We start from the raw sequence: 23,181 nt of genomic DNA, 5'->3' as shown, positions 1-23,181 counted from the left end.
ACATATCAAAAAGGGAAACTTCCTGCTGAAAATAATGAAGCACAAACATATTGGGTGGAAATGTATAACTGAAAAAGATAAGCAAAACGTTATCTTCTAAATATTAAAAAAGATATGAATCACAATCCAAGAAATGAGAGAGAGGGGGGAAAGTCAGACGTGAGATCAAGAGAGAGAAAGAAATTGAGTCAGAAAGAGAAAGAGAAATAAAGAAAGAGAGGGAGAAACCAGGGTGAAGGATAGACGATCTAAACCAGTGGTCCCCAAACTACGGCCCGTGGGCCGGATCCGGCCCGCCTCCACATTTGGCCCGGCCCCCTGAACAATACCAGAGACGCGTTCCGATTTATTATTTTTTTCACCTGGCCCGCTGCCGTTGAGATTGCAGTGAGACGCGGAGAAAATGTGAAGTGGTGCTCTTCGCAATAGAACATCTTTGATGGGACGTGTTGCGTCTCGGCCAATCAGCGTTCAGATGTCCACAGAAAAAGAATGAATGAGAAACACACAAAATCAAGAAATCAGAATTCAGAAACAAATTTTTTTGGTTTTTTTACAACACAAGACACACAAAACGGAAGGAGGAAAACAAGGGAGAGGCAAGGAGGGAGGAGGAAGGGGAGGAAGAGGGAGGAGGGAGGAGGAGGAAGAGAAGAGGAGGAGGAAGAAGAAAGGGGAAAGAGAGAGGAGAGAGAGGTGGTGAGTCAGTCCCCGGTCGGGTTGATAAACCTATTGGTGTGTCGGAAAAGAATGGATTGGCGGGAGGTGCGGGCGGTGGATGGGATGGACTGCAGTGAGTCCCCTGAGGGAGGAGGTGTCAGAGTGGGAGGGGTGAGGGGGGGGGACATGGGGTGGGTTCTGGGCCCGCTCAGTGGACCTGAAGGAGGGAGGGACCTGAGGGAGCAACTGTTGCACCCCCCTTCTGGCCGAGCGGATGCGCTGATGCAAGCAGCAGTGATGCTTTGGGGGCTGTGGGGCTGCAGGGGTGCCAGGAGGTGATGATGGCAGTGATGATGGACCATCTTCTGTCGTGTCCTGGCTCTCCCATCATCTTCCTCTTCAGCTTCCTCTGATCAGCTGCCTCAGGAAGAACATCCTCTGCTGGGCCTTGGATGGAGCCGAGATTCAACAGCCCACACAGGAGGGTAGGGGAGATGGAAGAGAGGGGGGGGCACAGGGCGGCCGGGAGGGCACAGAGTCACAGGGGTCATGAGGGGGGGTGGGTCTGTGCCTTCCTTCACAACCATCTCCACTGTCAGTCTCTCACTCCCACAGGTCCAGGGGGTCAGTCTCTCCCACCTCAGTCCGTCTCCCCCCAGTGGCGGTCCAGATCATGGGAGCATGCCGGATGCGAAGGAGGGGAAGCAGGACTGGAACTTGGCTGTGCAGCTGTTGGTGACTGGAGGTGCACAGCAGAGAACACAGACACAGGGGCAGAGAAGGGTGCTGTCAGGAGGGGGGGCCTGACCGTGTGTCAGCCTTCCGTGCGCCTTCCCAGCCTTCGGTCTGCTCCCTGTCAGGAAGTCTGTGATCCACCTGCAGTGCGGGTGGGCAGCTGGCAGCTGGGGGCGGGATGAGGGAAGGATGGGATGGATGGAAGCAGAGCTGAAGTCCCAGGAACTGGATCTGGCTCGGGAGAGTTCGGGAGTCAGAGATAGGAGAGATGTAGTTGGGGCTGTTGACTGCATCGTCTGCAGACCTGTTGGCTCTGGGCGAACTGCAGGGGCAGGGGTGGTGTTGTGGGTGTGGTCTTGAGGTGGGAGGGAAAGGAGCGGGAGACCACATGATGACAGACAGGTCACAGGACGGGGCTGTAGGCCTGTGAGTCCTGGTTTGGGTTTGTTGGGGGGGGGGTGGAGATGATGGTGCCTTGAAGCAGGCTGCAGCGTGCGTGGCATGTCTGAGGTGTTTGAGATGTCGGTGAACACGCTGGTCAGCAGGTCAGCACAGTGCAGGGGGAGGGAGAGAGTCGGGCCGGCTGCTTTGCGTGGGTTCTGCTTTTTACAAACAGCCTGTTGTGCTCTCTCTCAGGATGACGCGTCGCTTGTTGGGATGGAGGGTGCTCCAGAGGTGTGAGCCCCTGATGGGCTGGGGGAGGGTGGGCTGATGGTCTGTTTGGGAAGTTAGGTTAGCTTGAATGTTAGTCCACGACATCTACTGCTGTCACGCTGCACGGTGTATCGATACTAACAAAGTACCCGTACGTTAAAAACGATGTAATTTAGCATATTTTTAGTGTCGATACTTCATTAAAAGAGCGATCAGAGCGCACAGCGGCGCGCACATCACTCAGCCGTGATGCGCGCACACAGGTGAGCAGACTCTCACTTCTCACTAGCACCCCCTCCCCCGGCTGGCCCTCCAGCAGACAAGGGAAACGTTATGTGGCCCTCTCAGGAAAAAGTTTGGGGACCCCTGATCTAAACACTGAGTGGATTTTCTACAAAAGCATTTGTTAAAGTTTACTATTATTATGGGAGGTGGTGAGCATTTAGAATATTTAAGTACTGAAGTCTAATAGGAAACATACATAATTAATAATAATATTGGTTCCTTGAGTTAACTTCAGTACTTTTCATTTTCAATTTAAACTACTGTATGCTTATATTAATACAGTATTATTGTACTTATATTGCATTCAATCATTCACATCCTCTACATTCACTACATCACAGCGGTATTGTTTTAGATTAAACAACCAGGCAGTTGAAGTCAGCTAAAATGATCTCCATATAAATCAATTACAACTTATAACTTATAATCATTATTCAATGATGTATTATTTACAGGGAACATTCTGTACAGTAATACATATTAAAGTGGACCTATATTATGTTGATTATATATGTACTAAGTACAACTTAATGTACCAAGTAGAACTTGAAATGTTGAGTTTCACTTGAAATCAGTTAAAAAATGTGCAAATATTACATTCAAGTTGAGTCATTGTAAATATTTTTACATTTTGCAGCAAAAGAAGTCATGAAGATATTTTTGAAAATACTCTACTAAATTATAGTAGAGAGTATTTTCAGGGATTTCACACACATGTCTCTGCAACACAAGCGAAATGAACATTTAAAACAAGGACACGTGATTACAACTTGGACAATATTTTTATTTATTTATTGTGCTGTGTCTTTAAACTTCTGGTGATGTATATATCTGATGTATTATTATGAAATGCACTTCTCTTTCTTTTGGGGTTGGAGTAATATATATTTATTTGTTTCCTAATTTGAATATCTGTTTTGGTAGCCGAAACTATGACTTTCTACTTTTACTCATGGAAATCAGAGGAAAATGGGACGTCACCCTTGTGGGCAGCGTTTGAATGATTGGCCACGCCCTTGTGCGCGACGGCTGGGGGAGACTGATTGAAGCTGCTTAGAGGAGAAACTACAGCAGAAGGAAACGCACACCGTCCGTCGGCTCGTCTCGCTCAATTCTGTCAGAGCAATCCCTTTAAAATGGCGTACCACAGTCCGTACAGAGCTCCGCCGCAGGTCAACGCGGCTCCCGACCAGAGTTTTCTGTGGAATATCTTCCAGAGGTGAGTGTTTCTCGGCCGTGTGCTCGTCTCACTCCGCTCGGCAGTGAACACGGCGGTGGTTTGTAGCGCGGGCAGGAGAAGAGAGAGAGAGAGAGGGAGGGAGAGAGAGGTTGACGCGAGAGGTGTCATTCACAACTCGTTGTTCCTGTCGTGGCTCTCATGCCTTCATAACTATTCGTGTGTGAAAGCAGAGCTCCGCTGGAGAACGTCACGTCCGAGCTTCACTTTCAGCTGCGGAGCTTCCTGGAAATACTACTGCACGGTGGACGGCATGTCGCCCGCGGATGTCCACGTCACGCCGCTCGCGTGCGGGTGTCACACAGCTGATTATTGGCGTTACATTGTGCTGGAATGAAGTCGCAGGCAATCGGCTGCTCCCATCTGCGAGCTGCCTGCTACTGCAACGAGTCTACACACTGGGGTCCGGGGACCTCCAGGGGTCCTTGAAGCCTTTAAAAAAGCATGTATAGGTTACCCCAGCAAGAGCGCATTCAATGTAAGATTACTCAGTTATAGGTAGATAAATAATACACTATTCTAGGAATTAATATGCCAGCTGCTTATGTCTGAAACATATCTGAACCAAGTCAACTGTGAAGAATCCTTAAGATGAGGTTTCCTTAAAGAACAAAACAACGGTCAGTTATAAGCCTATATGACGCAGTGTGTTATCTATTAATGGGAGAATGACATGAATACACGGAAAGCCCTGTCCAACAGAATAACCATAGACTGTATTATTAGTGTTTGAGGTGATGTCACAGTATCAGTGGTGGTTTTCAACCTCTGACAGTCATCCATTTCACCATCGCCAGAGTCAGAAGTGTGTCAGCAGCTAAGAAGGTCACCGTAGTAGAGAGGGAATACTTGGTGCTATGGCTCCTGGTAATAAGCTATAGAGTGTAATACGGCAGAGGATGTTATCATACTGCTGCTTTACCGTCTTACAACGTTGAGATGCTGCACACATCGTAAGGCTCAAAGCATCCTTAACAAATTATTAATGTGTGGTGCGAAATCTTTTAGAAATGCATGTTGGCATATATTGTCTCATGATGACGTCATCATGCATTCATCGCTCGCATGATGAGCGCTTGTTGCCTCATCTGCTGTTTCCTGTTGTGTATTTACTCGACCAGTGCTGGATTTCCCTCAGTCATGTGATCAGAGTCAACAGAGCATAGTCGATGCGGGAGGCCTCGCAATCTGTGTGTGTGTCACACTCACACGCCTCTACACACACTTATCATTCATTGACTTTGCTTTATTTTTGTGTTTTCAGATTAAGTCACACTATGTAACTCTTCATGCCGTCTATCATGAATGTGTAACAACAGGAGAACACATTGAGTCAATTATTCTCAATGTGTTTTTCATTATGAATGGTGAAGGTAGGCGGGATATTCTTTCCATTTAACAAACCGGGTACATTGAACTCCACGACACCAAGTGACTCATGTGGAAGTCATTCACTCCTTTAATGCCTGCTTTCCCATGAAAGCTGTTAGTATGACCCACCCAGCCCTTCAGGAGCGAAGAACAACATCAGTGTTTGAGTTGGATTTAGATCAACATCAGATATGTTGCCTGTACAACAACATGTCCACTGACTGTCCCTCACCGCTGGATGAATGCACAACATGTTGGAAATTATATTCAAACTCGATGGTAATAAATTAGATGTAGTCAGGAGGAAATGTGGTTTGTTTCAGAATAAATGTACAGAGTGAGTGAGATTCACCAGACAATCCTTTTTACACTACACGTTTAGGTGATCATTGAAACAGACCCATGGCCGGATCCACAACAAGTGGAGATCCCAAAACCCCCAAAAGTAGGAATGGAAACTGAACGTCCACCAGGGTTTCCTTGGACTGTTTTGTTAAATTGAATACAGCTTTTCTTCTTTCTTCTTTCCCCCGCTCTGGGAGCCACAATGACATCGTTTATGTGGAAAGCCGGCTGAGCTTTGTTCCACAAGTCATTTTTCTAACCTGATTGCTTGATAGGAAACAGTGAAACATCTGAGTGGAATAACCAAGCCATGATGTCCCAGAGTTTTACATACATTTGTATTTGACAGCGTGAAGATGGACACACCAGATGGTTAACGCTCTGTGCTGCAGGCCAAGAGGGAGTTGTAATGATGTTTTCATTTTCCAGCTTGCTTTCCGTAGAAGTCTGGGGAGTTGACTCAACCTGAGGCCGACCAAGTGAGTTGGGAAGAGGAAGCGGAACAGGGGGAGGAGGGGGAAAGGAAAGGGAAGGGGAGAGCTGATTCTGTACACACATCCGTCTTTGAGTTAGTCTATCAGTGTTTGGTAAAGGTGGGGACGCTCACTGCCTGCGCCAGACCCTCCTCACTTTCACGGTGACAAAGCTCTCATTTATGGAGACATGCTGCAAGATTTCCCCCCCTAAGGAGAGCAGCCAGGCCTCCGTATGTTTGTTTTTCTTTATTTACAATACTACCGACTACTGATCTCGGAGCTAATCACTCGTTTGCTGTCCTTTGGCCTCAGGTCTTGGTGGTGGCTCCCCCTCCGTGGAGACACAGCAACAGAGACATCTACACATCTCGTCGGAGACTGACAAAACACACCTTTTCCTACTATATCTGGAAAAAACACATTAGCACTTCAGGCACTTAGACTTACTACTTATGGTACTTTTTTGTTTCGACCACTATGTAGAAAGAATTCTTCTTCTTGTTGTTCTGTTGTTGTACTCTAGGTTGAAGGTGCACTTACACTTAGTGTCTCGCTTTAAAAGCGTCTGCTAAATGACATGTAATGTAATGTAATTTAGACGGGGAGAGGTAAAGCGAGGCACGTAGACCTGGAGCTGAAACCGCACACAAAGCGTCACGACTGGGCGCGGAAACACCAGCAACCAGTCGGCTGTGGGACCGGCCCGTCTGTGGAGGGGTTCCCCGTGTGCTCCCCTCACTATGTGCTTCTGCGCTGGTATTCAGCTTGTGTCTGTTGAGTCAACATGTAGGGCCAGAAGGGTTGCTAAGGAACAACTGAGTCATGGACGTTTGACTAAGCTGCGTTTAAAAAGTGTGAGGCCCGTGATGCGTGTCCCACAGTTCAGCCTGAACATGTTTTTGAAGTCTCCGCATCTCAAGGGGAAAACCTTTGGCTGACTGTCCAATGGCGTCTTGATAGCTATATTGTCAGATGCCTTGTAATTTAGGGAGGTGAATTAATAATCAAAGGAAAAAGTGAGCACAAATGTAACGGCTTCGTTGTGATCTAGTTACTGAAAACAAAATGCTGTGACGGCTTTCAGTTATCTTCAGTTATCTTCTGCTCATTCCAAGCTACCAGTATGTATTATGTCGTATTTTAGTTCATGACCTAAAGCTGCTGCTTTCTTCTTCTGAACACGAGCAGAAAAACAAAACTCCAAAGGGTTATTAAAAGTTATATAAAAATACAACTTCTCATAAGCCCGTGAATACAATATGTTTAATAATCCTTTTGAGGAGACGGGGCCAAGATGTAGATATGTGTCACTCTGTATTTTCTCTTAATAACAGGAGTGTATTTCTCTGAACGACCTCGGGACACTTCTGTGTGGCTTTGTGTCGTCTCTTGGATTTCTGCCATCACCTCCAGGATGCTCTTCAGCTCTTTCAACAGAAAATGTGATTTGTTTTTGTTTGTAGTTGCATAAATGATCAAAATAGTGAAATTTGTTTTTACGTTTAGAATGTTGAAAAAACACAAAAGTTCGGATGAATCAATAATGCAAATAAATATAAAGACTTAAAACAAAAGTCTTTATTTTAGAGATGCAGGTAGAGATATGGGTATATGTGGTGTTACGCTCTCAACCACTAAGCCACCGTGAGCTCTTTTCATGTAAGGTTTTGGTTTTTTTTCTTTAAAAGAATGTTACTCTGACATTCTTGCAAGTTGATGCTGTAGCTGGTAGCACTTCAAGTTACTTCTCCTGCCAAGATTCAGTTTCACTTTTTGCTGTCTCAGGACACACACACACACACACACACACACTTGGGGCTGGTCTGAATGGTCCCAGGGGAGCTACAAATGTACAAGCGTCCTTGTGTGTCCTGATCACAGAACTCTATTCATTCTCAGTGGACTGTTGAAATACTAACACACGCTCAGGGGATAAAGTTTCCGCTGCAGAGTGTTGATGTCTGCTCCTATTGTGTGTGAAGTGGTGATGCAGGTGCTATCTAATATGTGTGTTGTCCCCCAGGGTTGACAAGGATCGGAGTGGCGTGATATCAGACTCTGAGCTTCAGCAGGCCTTATCAAATGGTATGTATCAGTGTTGGGACACTCCCTTTTCGGTTTCTTTCTCCTTATACCTAGTTATTTTTTGGCCATTTGCTCCAATCTCTCATTCTTCTTTCCTCTGTCTTCTCATTTTTTTTGATCCCTCCGTCTCCCTTCCGCTGCACACCTTTGCTTTCTACCACTCGTTGATTTAAGTAACTGCCAAGCTTAAGCAGAAAGTGGATTGGGATTTTATTTTGATCCCCGCATGGCAGTTGAGCTGGATAAAAAATGATTTATTTGTGTCCCTTTTTGACTGAAGAGAAGCAGACGAAAAAGTGGTATCGTTGCAGCTTCAAAGAAAACGGCGTGTGCCGGCTGCTGGGCGAACGTGTTGCTGTCCATGTGGTTTTCATCCTTAGTGCGGAAATCAAACCTCTAGCCAGACACGCCATTAGAGTTATCATGCAAGAAGATTTATTGAATGAAATCAATGAGGGCGATGTTCGATGTTCAGAAAGTATGGATGCAGCAGGCCTATTCTTTCCTTCTCCAAAACAAAAATAAAAGCGCAAAAGGGACGGATACAACGGTGTGCTTGCTTGCTCAAACGTAGTAGCTAACTCTCTCCAGCGGTTAAATGGCTCACTACCTGCAGGAGTAATCCAGCCTGGCTTCAAAGGCCCGGGGCGTTTGGGTTTCCACGGTAGCTTTATGCTCGATGACGTCATCGGTTAGTCCACATCCTGAAAGTCTTCTCTCTTGAAATATTAAACAGGAAACATAGCGTTTGAAGATGGAAACAGCATGAATCTAATTTGTCTGGCTCGTCCAAGTATGTACGTTAATGATCTGGATCTTTTTTATCCCAATCCTGGTCCTTTTAAATTCCTTGTACTTAACATTTAAATACCATTTACAGAGCTACGGATGTGTATGAACACCGGACTGCTAGCCGACCGTCAGGAGATATTCCCTAACCCTGACAAAAACTGTATTAGAAAAATAACTGACTATAATCTGAGACTTGTGTGTGTGTGCGTGTATATATATTGTGTGTGTATGTATATATGTATATATATCCATCCATCCATTATCAATACCGCTTCATCCTCATTAGGGTCGCGGGGGAGCTGGAGCCGATCCCAACTCACATAGGGCGAAGGCAGGGGACACCCTGGACAGGCCACCAGTCCATCGCATATATATATATAGATATATAATATGTATGTGTGTATATAATATCAATTAAGGATAAACTGGGAGAATGTGACTCCTGAAATTGTGGTAACCCACTAAAGAGGAGCGACTCCTTACCTTTAGTGGTCGGAAATGCAGAAACGCAGAAACACTATTATTAGTGTTAATAATTATGCACTATTGTTTAGCTTTGTTGCAGAGTGACGGTTCTTCCCTCACAAACTATCTTGGGTGAAGCTCAGACATCGGCATGTCATCAAGGAAGTTATGTTATTTACCGTGAGAGGTTTGTTCACACCAGATATAATTGAGAAGCTGGAAATGTTCTGTATGTTTATATTTATAATTTGCCAACTTCCGTGTGTCCGGCAACGCCCAAACGTGTTTGACACACACTTTGTTTTCACGCACTGATAAAGGAGAGCGGAGCAGAAATGCGACACAAGCTGAGAGAGTAGAGTTCAGTTCCTTTTGAGTGCTGCACAGTTGACATATTTTTGTGAGCCAACTTTGGAAGTTAGCATCTCTTTGGTTCCCTCGAAAACGTGTCATGTGACGTTATGTAACCGCTACCAAACTGAGGGTGGACGAGTGTTCGGCGCGATGACGTTTGGTCCTTTCATTCAGCAACCGCGTTGTTTTTTTTTAGACTCGTAAAGCCTTAAAAAAAAAGTGGCGTGGTGTCTTTACTGACTCATTTTACATTGTAGAACAAACCGTTAAAATCTTTTCAGCTAAATTAACCACAGGCCTTATTACAGACATCTAACCAGTAACCCATTGACCTTGAGATGAGGGAACTGGCAGTAAAATAAGAAGAAAAGAAAAAAATGTTGGGCTTTCATTCAATTTAAGAAATCTTGTAATCCAGCAAGGAGTTTTTTCTATGCTGCAGATTGGGATTTCACTTTAGAAAGCTTGAATACTGAGGGGGAAATAGTCGGCATGAAAAAGGAGCCAGGCGTTGAACATGAGGGTTACGCCTGCTCGTGATGAGGAGGAGCAGGATTCATACAGATTAAGGCTTCAGTTCTCAACACGGCCTCGTAAACAGAAACAAGTATACTTGTAGTTCTCCAAGGCTGTTTGGGGAGCAGTGTTGAATCCATGATGCAGTTCGTCTTCTCTGCTTCCCTGGCATGTGAAGTCGGTTTCACACTAACCGGCTGGTAGCATATCTGTTTTCATTCACAACTAGAATGGGCACTCGGTAGAGCGCATACCTTCGCATATCACAAGATTGGGCATTGAATTATGAACATTTTGGCATTAGTTGCATGCCAATTGGACAAAAATGTATCGTGCTATGGTAAAAAAAGAGTTTGACCTTGACCTTTGACCCGATTGATCCCAAAATCTAATCAAATGGTCCCCGGATAATAAACAATCATCCCACCAAATTTCATGCGATTCGGTTCAATACTTTTTGAGTTCTGCGAAATATTTTGACCTGTTCATGACCTTTGACCCGATCGATCCCAAAATCTAATCAACTGGTCCCCGGATAATAAACAATCATCCCACCAAATTTCATGCGATTCGGTTCAATACTTTTTGAGATTTGCGAATAACACGCATACAAACAAATAAATAAATACACGGCGATCAAAACATAACCTTCCGGCATTTTCAATGCGAAGGTAATAACAACCCAGCGCCAATGAGACGGCTGGCTTGAAACACAATTATGATGAATGAGATGGAGCGCAGTAGACCTGGAGTTGACTGCCGCACAGGTTCATGGCTGAATTAATCAGGCAGCTTTTGAACAGATAACTCTTTTCAGACGCATATTATTACCTTCGCATTGAAAATGCCGGAAGGTTATGTTTTGATCGCCGTGTATTTATTTATTTATTTGTATGCGTGTTATTCGCAAATCTCCAAAAGTATTGAACCGAATCGCATGAAATTTGGTGGGATGATTGTTTATTATCCGGGACCAGTTGACTAGATTTTGGGATCGATCGGGTCAAAGGTCATGAACAGGTCAAAATGTTCTTGAATCGCATGAAATTTGGTGGGATGATTGGTTATTATCCGGGGACCATTTGATTAGATTTTGGGATCAATCGGGTCAAAGGTCAAGGTCATGGAAAGGTCAAACTCTTTTTCTACCATAGCACGATACATTTTTGTCCAATTGGCATGCAACTAATGCCAAAATGTTCATAATTCAATGCCCAATCTTGTGATATGCGAAGGTATGCGCTCTACCGAGTGCCCATTCTAGTTTGTGTGTGTGTTCATTTATAACCTAACTTTAGCCGTCTAATTCTGGCACTTACATTTCCAGTACTTCCTGATGGCGCCGCGGACGGCCGCCTCGGTGTGTTGGTGCGCGATGTTTTTTGTTGTTTTCGTTTTAAATACTGTTTTCTGCTGTGATTCCCAGAGCTCTTTCACCAGAGAAGAGCTCATGAACATCAGGGGAACAACTCCAGCGGATTTATTTCCAACGTTTTTAACTTCTGTGGAGTTACTGGACATTTTTGTAAAAGGTGTGCTCACCTTCGCCACGCGGTGAAACGCCGGCGGAGAGGGAAGCGCTCAGGGCGCTTATGCGGCTACGGAAGCGGGATCTCGTACAGCGCTGCGGGCATATTTCTCTCAACGTCCGCTCACTGTGCAACAAACTGGGCGAACTCCAGCTGCTGGTGGGAAGAGACAGAGACTTCTCGTCATCCTCCGCCGTGTGTTTTACGGAATCATGGCTAAGTGGATCGATACCAGATTCTGCGCTCCAGCTCGCTGGCTTCCAGCTGTTCGGCGGACGGGACACGGAGCTCTCCGGAAAAGCAAAGGGTGGAGGAATCTGCTTTTACCTCAACAACGGCTGGTGCAACGACGTAACGGTGATCCTACAGCACTGTTCGCGGACCTGGAATCTTTTATCATTCACTGCAAACCCTTCTACTCCCACGTGAGTTCGCTTCATTCATCCTGGCCGGAGTTTACATGCCGCCGCGGAACGTGCACGAGGCACAGCGGACCCTCGCCGAACAGATGCGGTGTGTGGGCGGACCTTCCGGACTCTTTAGTTATTGTACTCGGGATTTTAACAAAGGAAACCTCAGCCACGAACTCCTAAATATAGACAGTTAATTAAATGCCCTACCAGAGAGAAGAGCATTCTGGACCACTGCTACACAACAATCAGCAGGGCCTATCACGCCGTCCCTCGAGCTGCACTGGGAAACTCTGACCACGTCATGGTTCATCTGATTCCCTCATACAGGCAGAGACTAAAGCTCTGCAAACCTGTGGTGAGGAAGTTCAAGAAGTGGACCAGTGAGGCTCTGGAGGATCTACGGGCGTGCTTGGACTGTACTGACTGGGATGTCTTCAGGACTGCTACCAACAGCCTGGATGAGTACACAGAGGCTGTAACTTCCTACATCAGCTTCTGTGAGGACAGCTGTATTCCATCCAGCTCCAGGGTGAGTTATAACAACGACAAACCCTGGTTCACAGCGGAGCTCAGGAAGCTAAGACTGCAGAAGGACCAGGCATTCAGGAGTGGGGACAAGGACCTGTACACAGAGTCCAAATACAGGTTTAGCAAGGCGGTGAGAGATGCTAAACGTCTGTACTCTGAGAAACTGCAACAGCAGCTCTCAGCAAACGACTCTGCTTCTGTCTGGAGAGGGCTCAGGCAGATCACCAACTACAAGCCCAAATCACCCCACTCCATGAACAATGTGCTTCTGGCAGGCAGGCTAAATGAGTTCTACTGCCGCTTTGAAAGACAATGGAGCAGTCCTGAGACCATCCCCACAGCCCCATCAACAAGCCACAGACCATCAGCCCACCTCCCCAGCCCATCAGGGGCTCACACCTCTGGAGCACCCTCCATCAACTCAGCGACGACCCTCGTCATCCTGGAGAGAGCGTCAACAGGCTGTTCAAAAGCAGAACCCCCAAAGCAGCGGGCCCGGACTCCGTCTCCCCTCCACCCTGAAGCACTGTGCTGACCAGCTGTCTCCGGTGTTCACCGACATCTTCAACACCTCCTGGAGACATGCCACGTTCCAGCCTGCTTCAAGGCCTCCACCATCATCCCGTCCCAAAAACCCAAGATCACAGGACTTAATGACTACAGGCCCATCGCCTGACCTCTGTGGTCATGAAGTCCTTTGAACGCTTGGTCCTGTCACACCTCAAGACCATCACCGACCCACTCCTGGACCCCTGCAGTTCGCCTACAGAGCCAACAGGTCTGTAGGCGATGCAGTCAACATGGCCCTTCACTACATCCTCCAGCATCTGGACTCCCGAGGAACCTCGCCAGGATCCTGTTTGTGGACTTCAGCTCTGCTTTCAATACAATCATCCGTCCCTGCTGCAGGACAAGCTCTCCCAGCTGCACGTGCCCGACTCCACCTGCCGGTGGATCACAGACTTCCTGACCGACAGGAAGCAGCACGTGAGGCTGGGGAAACACGTCTCAGGCTCCCGGACCACCAGCACGGGTTCCCTCCAAGGCTGTGTTCTCTCCCCTCTGCTGTTCTCCCTGTACACCAACAGCTGCACCTCCAGTCACCAGTCCGTCAAGCTCCTAAAGTTCACGGATGACACCACCCTCATTGGACTCATCTCTGGTGGGGACGAGACCGCCTACAGGTGGGAGACTGACCACCTGGTGACCTGGTGCAGCCAGAACAACCTGGAGCTCAACGCTCTAAAGACAGTGGAGATGGTTGTGGATTTCAGGAGGAATGCAGCCCCACCCGCCCTCTCATCCTGTGTGACTCCCCCGTTGACGCTGTGGAGTCCTACCGCTTCCTGGGCTCCATCATCTCCCAGGACCTCAAGTGGGAGCTGAACATCCGCTCCATCACCAAGAAGGCCCAGCAGAGGATGTTCTTCCTGAGGCAGCTGAGGAAATTCAACCTGCCAGGAGAATGATGGTACAATTCTACACGGCCATCGTTGAGTCCATCATCTGCTCCTCCATCACCGTCTGGCACCCTGCAGCCACAGCCAAAGACAAGCGCAGGCTGCAGAGCATCATCCGCTCGGCCGAGAGGGTTATCGGTTGCAATCTGCCTTCCCTCCAGGTCCTGTTCACTTCCAGGTCACTGAAGCGGGCCGGAAAGATTGTCGGTGACCCCTCCCACCCTGGACACTCCTGTTCGAGTCCCTCCCCTCGGGAGGAGGCTGCAGTCCATCATGACCAAGACCACCCGCCACACCAAAAGCTTTTTCCCGACGGCGGTCGGGCTCATCAATGGACCCGGGACTGACTGACTGTCACCCCCAGGACTACCACCTCTTCTTCCACCTTCCTCTCTCCTCCTTCTTCCCGCTCCTTCCTCTTCCTCCTCCTCACTCCTCCTCCCTCCTCCTTCTTCTTCCCTCCTCCACACACGTCACTTTAACATGCACTTTAACTAAAACACACCACTTGAAGCACACACCCAAACACTTCACATTATTTGTTGTCTTTCTGTCGTGTTGATTGTTGTTTGTTTGTCATGTCCAAATGTCGCACCTTCCACCAAAAAAAATTCCTCGTTTGTTTGTGAAAACATTCCTGGCAATAAAACTGTTTCTGATTCTGATTCTAAAGTGGATTTTCTAAAAAAAATGTGCAAGTATCCTGAGCATTTGTTTGCCACAGAGATTATTTTCTGCTCAGATAAATCGGGTTAAAATGACCCGAACTCTACTTTGTTCTTCTCGGCCTGCTAGTGTCGTATTTCTGATCTCCTTTAGCGGGGCATGAGAAAATAAAGAGTATTGTTTTGGTGTTGCCTGACTCCGAGTTTATACGCAGAGATCTATAGCCGACTTGTTAGACTCTGGACAAAGAACAAGACAACAATCTTATTTCGGTGAGTAACTAATGTCACCATGGCATGCTCAGCCCAAGATAGTTTGTGAGGGAAGAACCTTCACTCTGTGACAAAAATGCACAATCAGATTGTCTGTACTTCCAACAGTGAGAAGTCTCTAGTGGATCACATGCATGTTTGTGAATACATGCATGAACAGGCTTGTTTATCTCAGATAGCGTCCGTCTGTCTGTCTTTCTGCTACCGACCCCTGCGAATACTTCTTTTATTTACATCACACCATCAACCGAGCTTTGTCTTCCCTTAAGAGAGTGAGGAGTATCAAGGCCCAGGAGGGCTCTGCTGCTGCTGTTTCCACTCCTCCTTCCTCTGCGCTTTCTGCGCCACATACTCTCTCTTATTCTTCGCTCACCTTTTATTACTCTACCTTCAATACCTGTCTTTTTGAACTTCTGAAATCTGTCTGGCATTTGATCACTTCCTCTCATTGTTTTATTCAAAGTGAATACATCTGTCTACGGGGTGAAACATTTTCAATCGTTTCCAACCATCGATGCTCTTTTTGATGCTTTTGAGGCTCACTGTGAGCGTGGTGTCACAAACTCTTCTTTACCTTTTTTAATCATTTAGAAATTAGTGCAATTACATGAGACTTGAGGAATCTCCTCCTCTAATTTCATCGCCCACATTCCTCAGGAGGATACGCCACTTTGTCTACTCTTTCTCTCCATTCACCCTCCCCCTCTCTCCATCAGTCCTGGGTGTGTCACTATCCTCCCTGATGGGTCACCGATTGGCTGGGTGCCGCTGAAGTGTGTGTGTGTGTGTGTTGTAGCTGTGCCATTTGCTATAAATATAGAATTGTTTTGCCTCCCTTCGCTCAGCAGTGAGCAGACCTCATACCAACTTGCCGTCATGCTCCCCCACTCTGCTGCGCACACAGATTCATACTCCTCCTGAAGTTATTTATTTAAGTGTGTAGGAGCAGTAATAGCCACTGAAATTGCTGATACTATTGAGGGAGCGCAGGGTTTGCTGCGCACATTGCAGAGACGGCCGAATGTCAGGACTCGAGGAGCTCGTTCAACAACTCTTCCCTTAAAACTTCTACATTTGTAGCATTTCGTAAAACTCTGTTACACTTTGGTTGAGATAGTTGAGCATGTATTTCCATTAGCTACTGTTGAGCTTTTTGAAATATGTTCCCTGTTATCAATCTTTTTATAGCTGAATAGCGGATGACTGATTTGAAGCTAATGGTCTGAGTCCGGTCTGCTGGTGTCGCTCACATCGTGACTCAGAATAACTTGCTGACCGACCCACTGACGTGTGACTATTTCTAACCAAGGATTTGGCTCACTCCTGGTGGTTATTAATGTTGTATGAAACACTCCCGTTCAAAGGTTTGCAGTAGCCTGCCACAGAAGATGTCTGGAGGACCACTGAACATGTTGAACAGTCTTTCATGCTTTAAGGCAACACTGGGGACACCAGCTACATGCAAGTTTGAATCATTAAGGTCGACTTGTTGTGGTGTCTGAAGAATGCTGTTTTTTCCATCTCTGTTTAATAGCCATTTAGGAAGGAAAGAACACAAACGAACCATTTCAATGGTTAGAAATGGGAATTTCCGTACTATACATTTAAGATGCCGATGATGATAAGGCTGAGTTTAAGAATGGCGCCCCCCCCCCCCCTCCCTTTTTTTCATTTTGCCTTAATATTTAATGTACACTGTAATTATTTTTCTTTTACATCTCAGGTCAAACCATTAAAAGAAGAATGTAGCTTCTATGTGTGCGTTGGTTCAAGTCTGTGAAACTACTTGGAGAGGAATAGCTGAAAGTGTGGTGTCTGTGTGTAACGGTTAAAGTGTACTTGTCCAGTGTGTACACGTGTCTCACTGAGCTCCAGCACAGCCGTTATATGTACGGGCTCACCACATTTTTCCACCCGCCTGCCTCTCTCCTCACCGCCTATATTTCCTCTCTCCCTTCCTCCTCCCTTCTCTGTCTCCATCTCACCAGCGGCAGTTGGGCTCACCAGTGAGAGAGCCCAGTGTGTGGAGCGGACAGAAGGAGTATTGTCGCTGTTTGCCATTGGACGCACACACACAGACGCACACAAACATCTCAACCAATATGGCCACCTCGCACTGGGCAGCCGCAGCATGTCTGGCTCACATTGGTGACCTCACAGCTAGCGACTTGTGTGTGTGCAGAAGAATCAGTGTTCTTCTCTGCCGTTGGCCATTTCCCTGACGGCTCTAACGCTTATTCAGATGACTAAAGTACGTCTGATGTCTCTGTGTCGTTGTCTGATAGGCTGCCCGTCTTTTGGAAGCCACACTTTGGCCATTGTCAGATATCAGCACTGTAGACGAGACCGATGAAGCAGCCAGGCCGACATACAGGCTGACATCAGCTTATGGCATCAGTGACGAATCACACAACTCCCGTTTTGTTTTTATGAGTCACGGATCTACTTCAGCTTTAACTTTTAGAGCTGCTCTGATCATGTTTTTTTTGTCACCAACACCTATTGCCAATCTCTCGATTCGCCATATCGGCGGGATTCGACAATAAAGCTTCATCAGGAATTTGCCTCGAGAAAGCTTTCCTGCCGGTCTCTAGATCACATGTTTTTGCTTCATAAATGTAACGGTTGGCAGAATCTCGTTGGTTTCCCAGTTATATGATCATAAACCAACAAGTTTAGTACACGCACCAAAAAAATCTCAACATCATGATGGCTGATTGAATGTCGATCCATCAAATGAATCATAAGTCAAAGTGATGAACCCACTGACGGCCAGTCCCAGAGCAATAACTGTAGTTTGGCTCAATAATTGCATAAGAAAGAGCCGTGTGTTGTTTCTGCCATTTAGAGGAGAGGGAGAACAAACATGGCGATTTGTTGTAGTCGTCAGCCCAGTTATGCCAAAGAAAATCCGTTTACATGTTTCACTGTTCACGCATCCTGGTGTGATCAGATGGGACACATGTTCTTTGTAACATGAACGGTTATGGAAACACATTCCAGAGACACTGAACAGATTCTAAAACAGTCATCAGGCTGTCAGAAAATAGTTTTATTAAAAAAAATCAATTTATGAAAGAAATGATGAGATTCAACAAGAAATGATGATGAGTTTGCACTGCAGCAAATCCACACAGCAGTTACTTTGACTTGTTTGACAAATTGGTCTGACATCACTGCGCCTGTGATATTGTATGCGTGTTGCTTTCAGATCAGCTCGTTTAAGAATATGGATTCTGGCTGCAGGCCCACAGTCCTAGACATCCTCCATCATCAATAACTCAAACCGAAGAAGAGGAAGGAAATGTCGAGTGTCTTCTTTGAGCACTGAAGTGTAATCTGGATTACTTTATTTGCATCCCAACATCTTGATGTGTTGAAGACCTGAAGGCATTTCAGACTCTCTATCGTTTATTTGTTCACTTTCATTTTCTCACGGTGAAAAGCAAAAAAAAAAAAATTCTATTTTGTATTTAGCTTGGCACCTTTTTATGTAAATGAGATGCTCAGTTCCAAAGCATTTAATCTCTTATGGCTCACGCTGCAAACCTGTTTACGGCAGGAATAGATTAACCGTAGAGGGGAAATACAAAAACAAGCAGTCGGAAGCAACACGGTGAGAAAAGGTTTCACGCTGACATTTTGCAGATGGTGTTGTAGGATCTGTGGATGGTCAGCAGAAGTAGGCGGGAGTTCAGGTTACTGCAAACTAACTGCAAATGTCTCGGGCTCCTCCTCCTCTTGTCTCTACCGATGCGTCTGCTCATCTTGTGATCTCGGCTCTTATTGCATTGTTCATCTCGTTTGTGTTTTACTTGACCTCATCTCGTCTTTTCCCTGCGTCCTCACACACACACACACACACACACACTTCTCTTTTATTTCTGCTCCCGACCGCCGGGCCTCTCTATAATAAATTGAAATGGTGAGTCAGCAAAGGATTTAGATGCTCTGGTAAATCTCAGCACGTTGAGAGAGTAAAGAGGAATATAAAGTATCAACACCCTGCTGAACCAAAGCCCAGTCAGTCTCTTTATACATGGCAGGTATATTCACATGAGATTGAAGAGCTTGTCCCGTAAATGAAAAAATAACCTGTGTGTGAGAAGGCAAAAGGCTGTAAAATGTCATAAAACTCAACTGCTTTCGAGGCGCTTAACAACTTTAACTTACATTTTACTTCCATTGTGATCAAACGATATGACATCACTGGTGTTGAAAAATAGCACACGAGCTTGCTCATTAGATACATCCACATGTCCGCTGCTCCCTCCTGAATGTGATTTAGGCATTTGTTGAAGGCGTTTATCCTTCTTGTGTGGAAGCTTAACGTGAACCCCGTCCAGCTCTGTCTTCACGTTTCACTGACGTGTCAACCACGACAACAGGAGACGAGGAGGGGAAGCAGACAGTAGAAAGAGCATCGATCATATGATCCTCGTTACTCATCATATTCAGGCAATCTTGCACTGACTTCCATCGGATGTCAGAAATTTTGATTAAAAATGTTAAACTAAATGTTCCTGCTCCCTAATCCAAGATTGTGACTTTGTTTTTGTTCCCAAACAAAGACCAAAGGATCGATCTGTCCTGACCGTGATCAAATGTCTACTCTCGTGTCATGGAAAACTGCTTATTTCCTCGATTATAATACTTAAAATATTAATTAAATTCAGTTTATTTTGAATAGCCCAAAATCACATATTACAAATTTGCCTCAGAGGGCTTTACAGTCTGTACACAGACATCCCTGTCCCAGGACCTCACATCGGATCAGGAAAAACTCTCAAGAAATAGAGAAACTTTCACAGGGAAGAAAGTGAATAAACCTTCAGGAGAGCAACAGAGGAGGATCCCTCTCCAGGATGGACAGAAGCAATAGATGTCATGTGACCAGAAGGAAACATAACAGAGTTACAACACAAGCAATGAGTATGACAGTGTATGAATAGTTGGTGGTAGGCATCGACCACGATCCAGATTTCCACAATCCATGAAACAGAAGGAGAACGAGAGGACCACAGAAACTTTATTCCCATGATGCTTTGCCTCACGATAGCCCGCCTGCTTCTGGCTCGTTACCTGATACCCGTCATGATTGTAAACACAAACATTGTTTCAAGTAATCAACAATTTGATCGGGACAGAGGTGATGACCATAAGACTGTATCTGAGCCTTCATTCCCTCATCTGGTGTTTTATCACGTTCTATTGTGTTTAACTGGTATTCTTCTGTCCCACAGGCACATGGACTCCTTTCAACCCGGTGACGGTGCGCTCCGTCATATGTGAGTAGCGGCCGACTGTGACATGCCCAACTGCTACACAAACCCATGTTGTCCTCAGACGATGCCGAGTTGTTTATTTGCCTCCTCCTCCCCATGACAACCGGATAAATTCATGACAGTTTGAGCAGTCCGAGGGCAGAAACAAACTCGCCCTCGGCTTCAGGAGCTGCTGCTCTAGTGGAAACCCACAGACATCAATCAAAAGGAGGGGAGTGCATCAGCAAGAAACGAGAGAGTTGGTCTCAACAGACCGCTGCCGATCGCCTCGGACTCCAAATATTGATCTTCACTCTTCAAACACTTGTAATATACAGCCGAGGTTCAACTCTGCAATCAAGTTGAGGACTGGTTTGGCAGCTTTTACTATTGCAGGCCAGACTCTACTGCAAATACAGCTAAATCTGTTTTGTACTTGGCTCTGGTTTAGACAAGAAATAGTTCATATACAGTGTGTGTTCAAAATGTGCCTGAACAGTATACCGTATTCTCGACTTTCCAGCCATGTTTGACAGGGAAAATAAAGGCGGGGTGAACTTCAGCGAGTTCGGCGGCGTGTGGAAGTACATCACAGACTGGCAGAACATCTTCAAGAACTACGACAGGGACAACTCCGGCTTCATCGATAAGAACGAGCTCAAACAGGCGTTGACTGGATTCGGTACGCAGCAAAGTATGCTTGTTTATTGCATTCTATGATAATGATTGAGAGCTCCGTAGCTGTTTCTAGGAATGACCTTTCTCTGGGTCCAAAGGTCAGATTTTGTCTTGCGTCTGTGTTTTGGATTGGTCAGCATGCCATTAGAAGTTGTTTATGAAAGAGAAATAAATATTTGTTATAGTTTTGCTCATGCAAATTGTTGCTAGGTTTATGATAGATAGATATATACTTTATTAATCCCCAAGGGGAAATTTGTCAAAAATATATAACGTCACAGACGTGCAGTTCCAGCTCGCTATTTACAACGCAGAACAAACAATAAGGGGGGAAATCCAAAATAATTAGTGTCTCAGATAAAGCTAACATGATTTTACCGTAATGTAAATGTAAATGTCTGCCCGGTACATTGTTGATGTCTTGTTTGCTGTGTGCAGGCTACCGTCTATCGGATCAGTTCTACGGCACACTGATAGAGAAGTTCGACCGCCAGAGGAAGGGACAGGTGGCCTTCGACGACTTCGTTCAGTGCTGCATCGTACTACAGGTAACGGATTCACACGAGATCCAAAATAAATGCTGGTTAACATCGTTAACTAGCGTGCACATACATGAGCATAGGAAGTCCTTTGGTTTACGGCTCGCATCCCAACGAGCCTACTCTTGGATTCATAAGATTCAAAGGGGAGTTTTAACAATGCATAATTACCTTCGCATTGAAAATGCGGAAGGTTATGTTTTGATCGCCGTGTATTTATTTGTATGCGTGTTATTCGCAGAACTCAAAAAGTATTGAACCGAATCGCATGAAATTTGGTGGGATGATTGGTTATTATCCGGGGACCATTTGATTAGATTTTGGGATCAATCGGGTCAAAGGTCAAGGTCATGGAAAGGTCAACATCTTTTTTTTACCATAGCACGATACATTTTTGTCCAATTGGCATGCAACTAATGCCAAAATGTTCATAATTCAATGCCCAATCTTGTGATATGCGAAGGTATGCGCTCTACCGAGTGCCCATTCTAGTTAAGAAATGCATTACAGTCCTCCGGTTTTAGATTATTAATCCCTCGTTGAAGTTCCACTTGAGCCTGCATGTTCCGTTTCAGTGATTTCTCACACGTACAATTGTAATAGAGGCTGTTACGCGTCGCTGTAACCTTTCCCTCATATGGAAGCAGCTCTTCGGGTACACCAGGGTAGGAATTATACAGCCTCTTCAGACCTGTCTGTGAGGGAATGACCTTGTGATATCTCAGAAGTATCGAGTAAAGAATTCCAGCTCTCACTCATCAGTGACCCGGAGTTGAGTGTCTGTTCACTGTGGCGCTAAATGCATTACCTGCCATGATGATAATGTTGTAAAGTCGTGAGGGAAAGTGTTGAAACACGCCTTATCTGTATGAATAGATGTTTATCCATCGTGCATTGGACACTTGGGAGCAATGAGAGCTTGTGATGAGAATCGGGAGTTAAATCCACTATTTTTCCTTCCTTTCCACAGAAGTTGACTGACGTGTTTCGGCGTTACGATACAGACCAGGACGGCTGGATCCAGGTTTCATATGAACAATATCTATCGATGGTTTTCAATATAGTATAACGCACATGGATCATCACAAAAGAGCACAACTGGACACAACTGTGCCAAAGCTACCGGCACCTCCCAGATGTCAGCCATGGCGGACACTATGAGATTCTTTTTTTGAAACCTCATTTTTAGCCCCAGTTTCACACACATTTATAAAATAAACACAAGGAAACTTAAAGGATCCCTTTGTTTCGGGGGGTTGTAATACCCTCCAGGTGAAAGTACTGTTCTGGAGGTAGAACCGCAATGCTTCATGTACTTAAAAAATAAAATCTTGTAGTGTTTTGTTTGATGACAAATCTGAACTACGTCTGTGCTGGGGGTGGGAATCATTGTGGACACAACCTGTCTTTCTGTCTGTTATTGTCAACAAACTTTTTAATGTCTTAACTTTAATTGATGCAATTAAAAAATATATAAAAATACTCTTGAGAGTAAGAATGATGCATTGTAAATATGATTTAAGATGCATTGCATGCTTGTCAGGGAAATTTAGCCCCACGAAAGCATGCTTTCCCTTTCTTGTGTCTTGTCCTCCGCCCTGTTTTGCTCAAAGCCATGTTTACAAAAACGGTGAAAGCAGGTGATCTGCTTTGCGATTCACTGACATGCCAGCTTACATGCCATATTTGTACAAACTTATTTTTAACTGCAAAATCAAATGTTAGAAAATTTTTGGTAGAGGGTAAGCATAACGGCTTTTAGTATGGCTTATTTTTGTGTGCATGATGCCTTAAAATCTGTGAAAAGAACACAAAAGATAAATATTTTATTAAAAAATAAAGAAAATCTGATGTGGA

The 23,181-nt window shown here is 45.4% G+C and overlaps 1 protein-coding gene across 2 annotated transcripts; it reads left to right on the top strand.

Moving 5' to 3' along the window:
* Positions 1-3,391: 3,391 nt before the first annotated feature.
* On the top strand, positions 3,392-23,181 carry pdcd6 (programmed cell death 6). 2 transcript variants are annotated; one of them, XM_056434045.1, is made up of 6 exons: positions 3,392-3,553; positions 7,787-7,848; positions 20,087-20,131; positions 20,631-20,801; positions 21,224-21,333; positions 22,295-23,181. In XM_056434045.1, the coding sequence occupies exons 1-6, from the start codon at positions 3,471-3,473 to the stop codon at positions 22,391-22,393; spliced, it is 570 nt and encodes a 189-aa protein (XP_056290020.1). In that variant the 5' UTR covers positions 3,392-3,470; the 3' UTR covers positions 22,394-23,181. The 2 variants fall into 2 exon arrangements, with proteins under 2 accessions (XP_056290020.1, XP_056290021.1); XM_056434046.1 differs by having other exon boundaries at positions 3,397-3,553; positions 20,631-20,789.

This window comes from Pseudoliparis swirei, chromosome 16, assembly GCF_029220125.1.
Source record: "Pseudoliparis swirei isolate HS2019 ecotype Mariana Trench chromosome 16, NWPU_hadal_v1, whole genome shotgun sequence".
Classification (NCBI taxonomy): domain Eukaryota; kingdom Metazoa; phylum Chordata; class Actinopteri; order Perciformes; family Liparidae; genus Pseudoliparis; species Pseudoliparis swirei.
The sequence above is the reverse complement of the archived record's forward strand: the minus strand, read 5'-3'. Positions and strand labels throughout refer to the sequence as shown.

Coding starts and splice junctions, on each gene's coding strand:
- pdcd6 (XM_056434045.1), top strand. CDS start 3,471: ATGGCGTACCACAGTCCGTACAGAGCTCCGCCGCAGGTCAACGCGGCT. Junction 3,554..7,786: donor CTGTGGAATATCTTCCAGAG/GTGAGTGTTTCT, acceptor GTTGTCCCCCAG/GGTTGACAAGGATCGGAGTG. Junction 20,132..20,630: donor GACGGTGCGCTCCGTCATAT/GTGAGTAGCGGC, acceptor TCGACTTTCCAG/CCATGTTTGACAGGGAAAAT.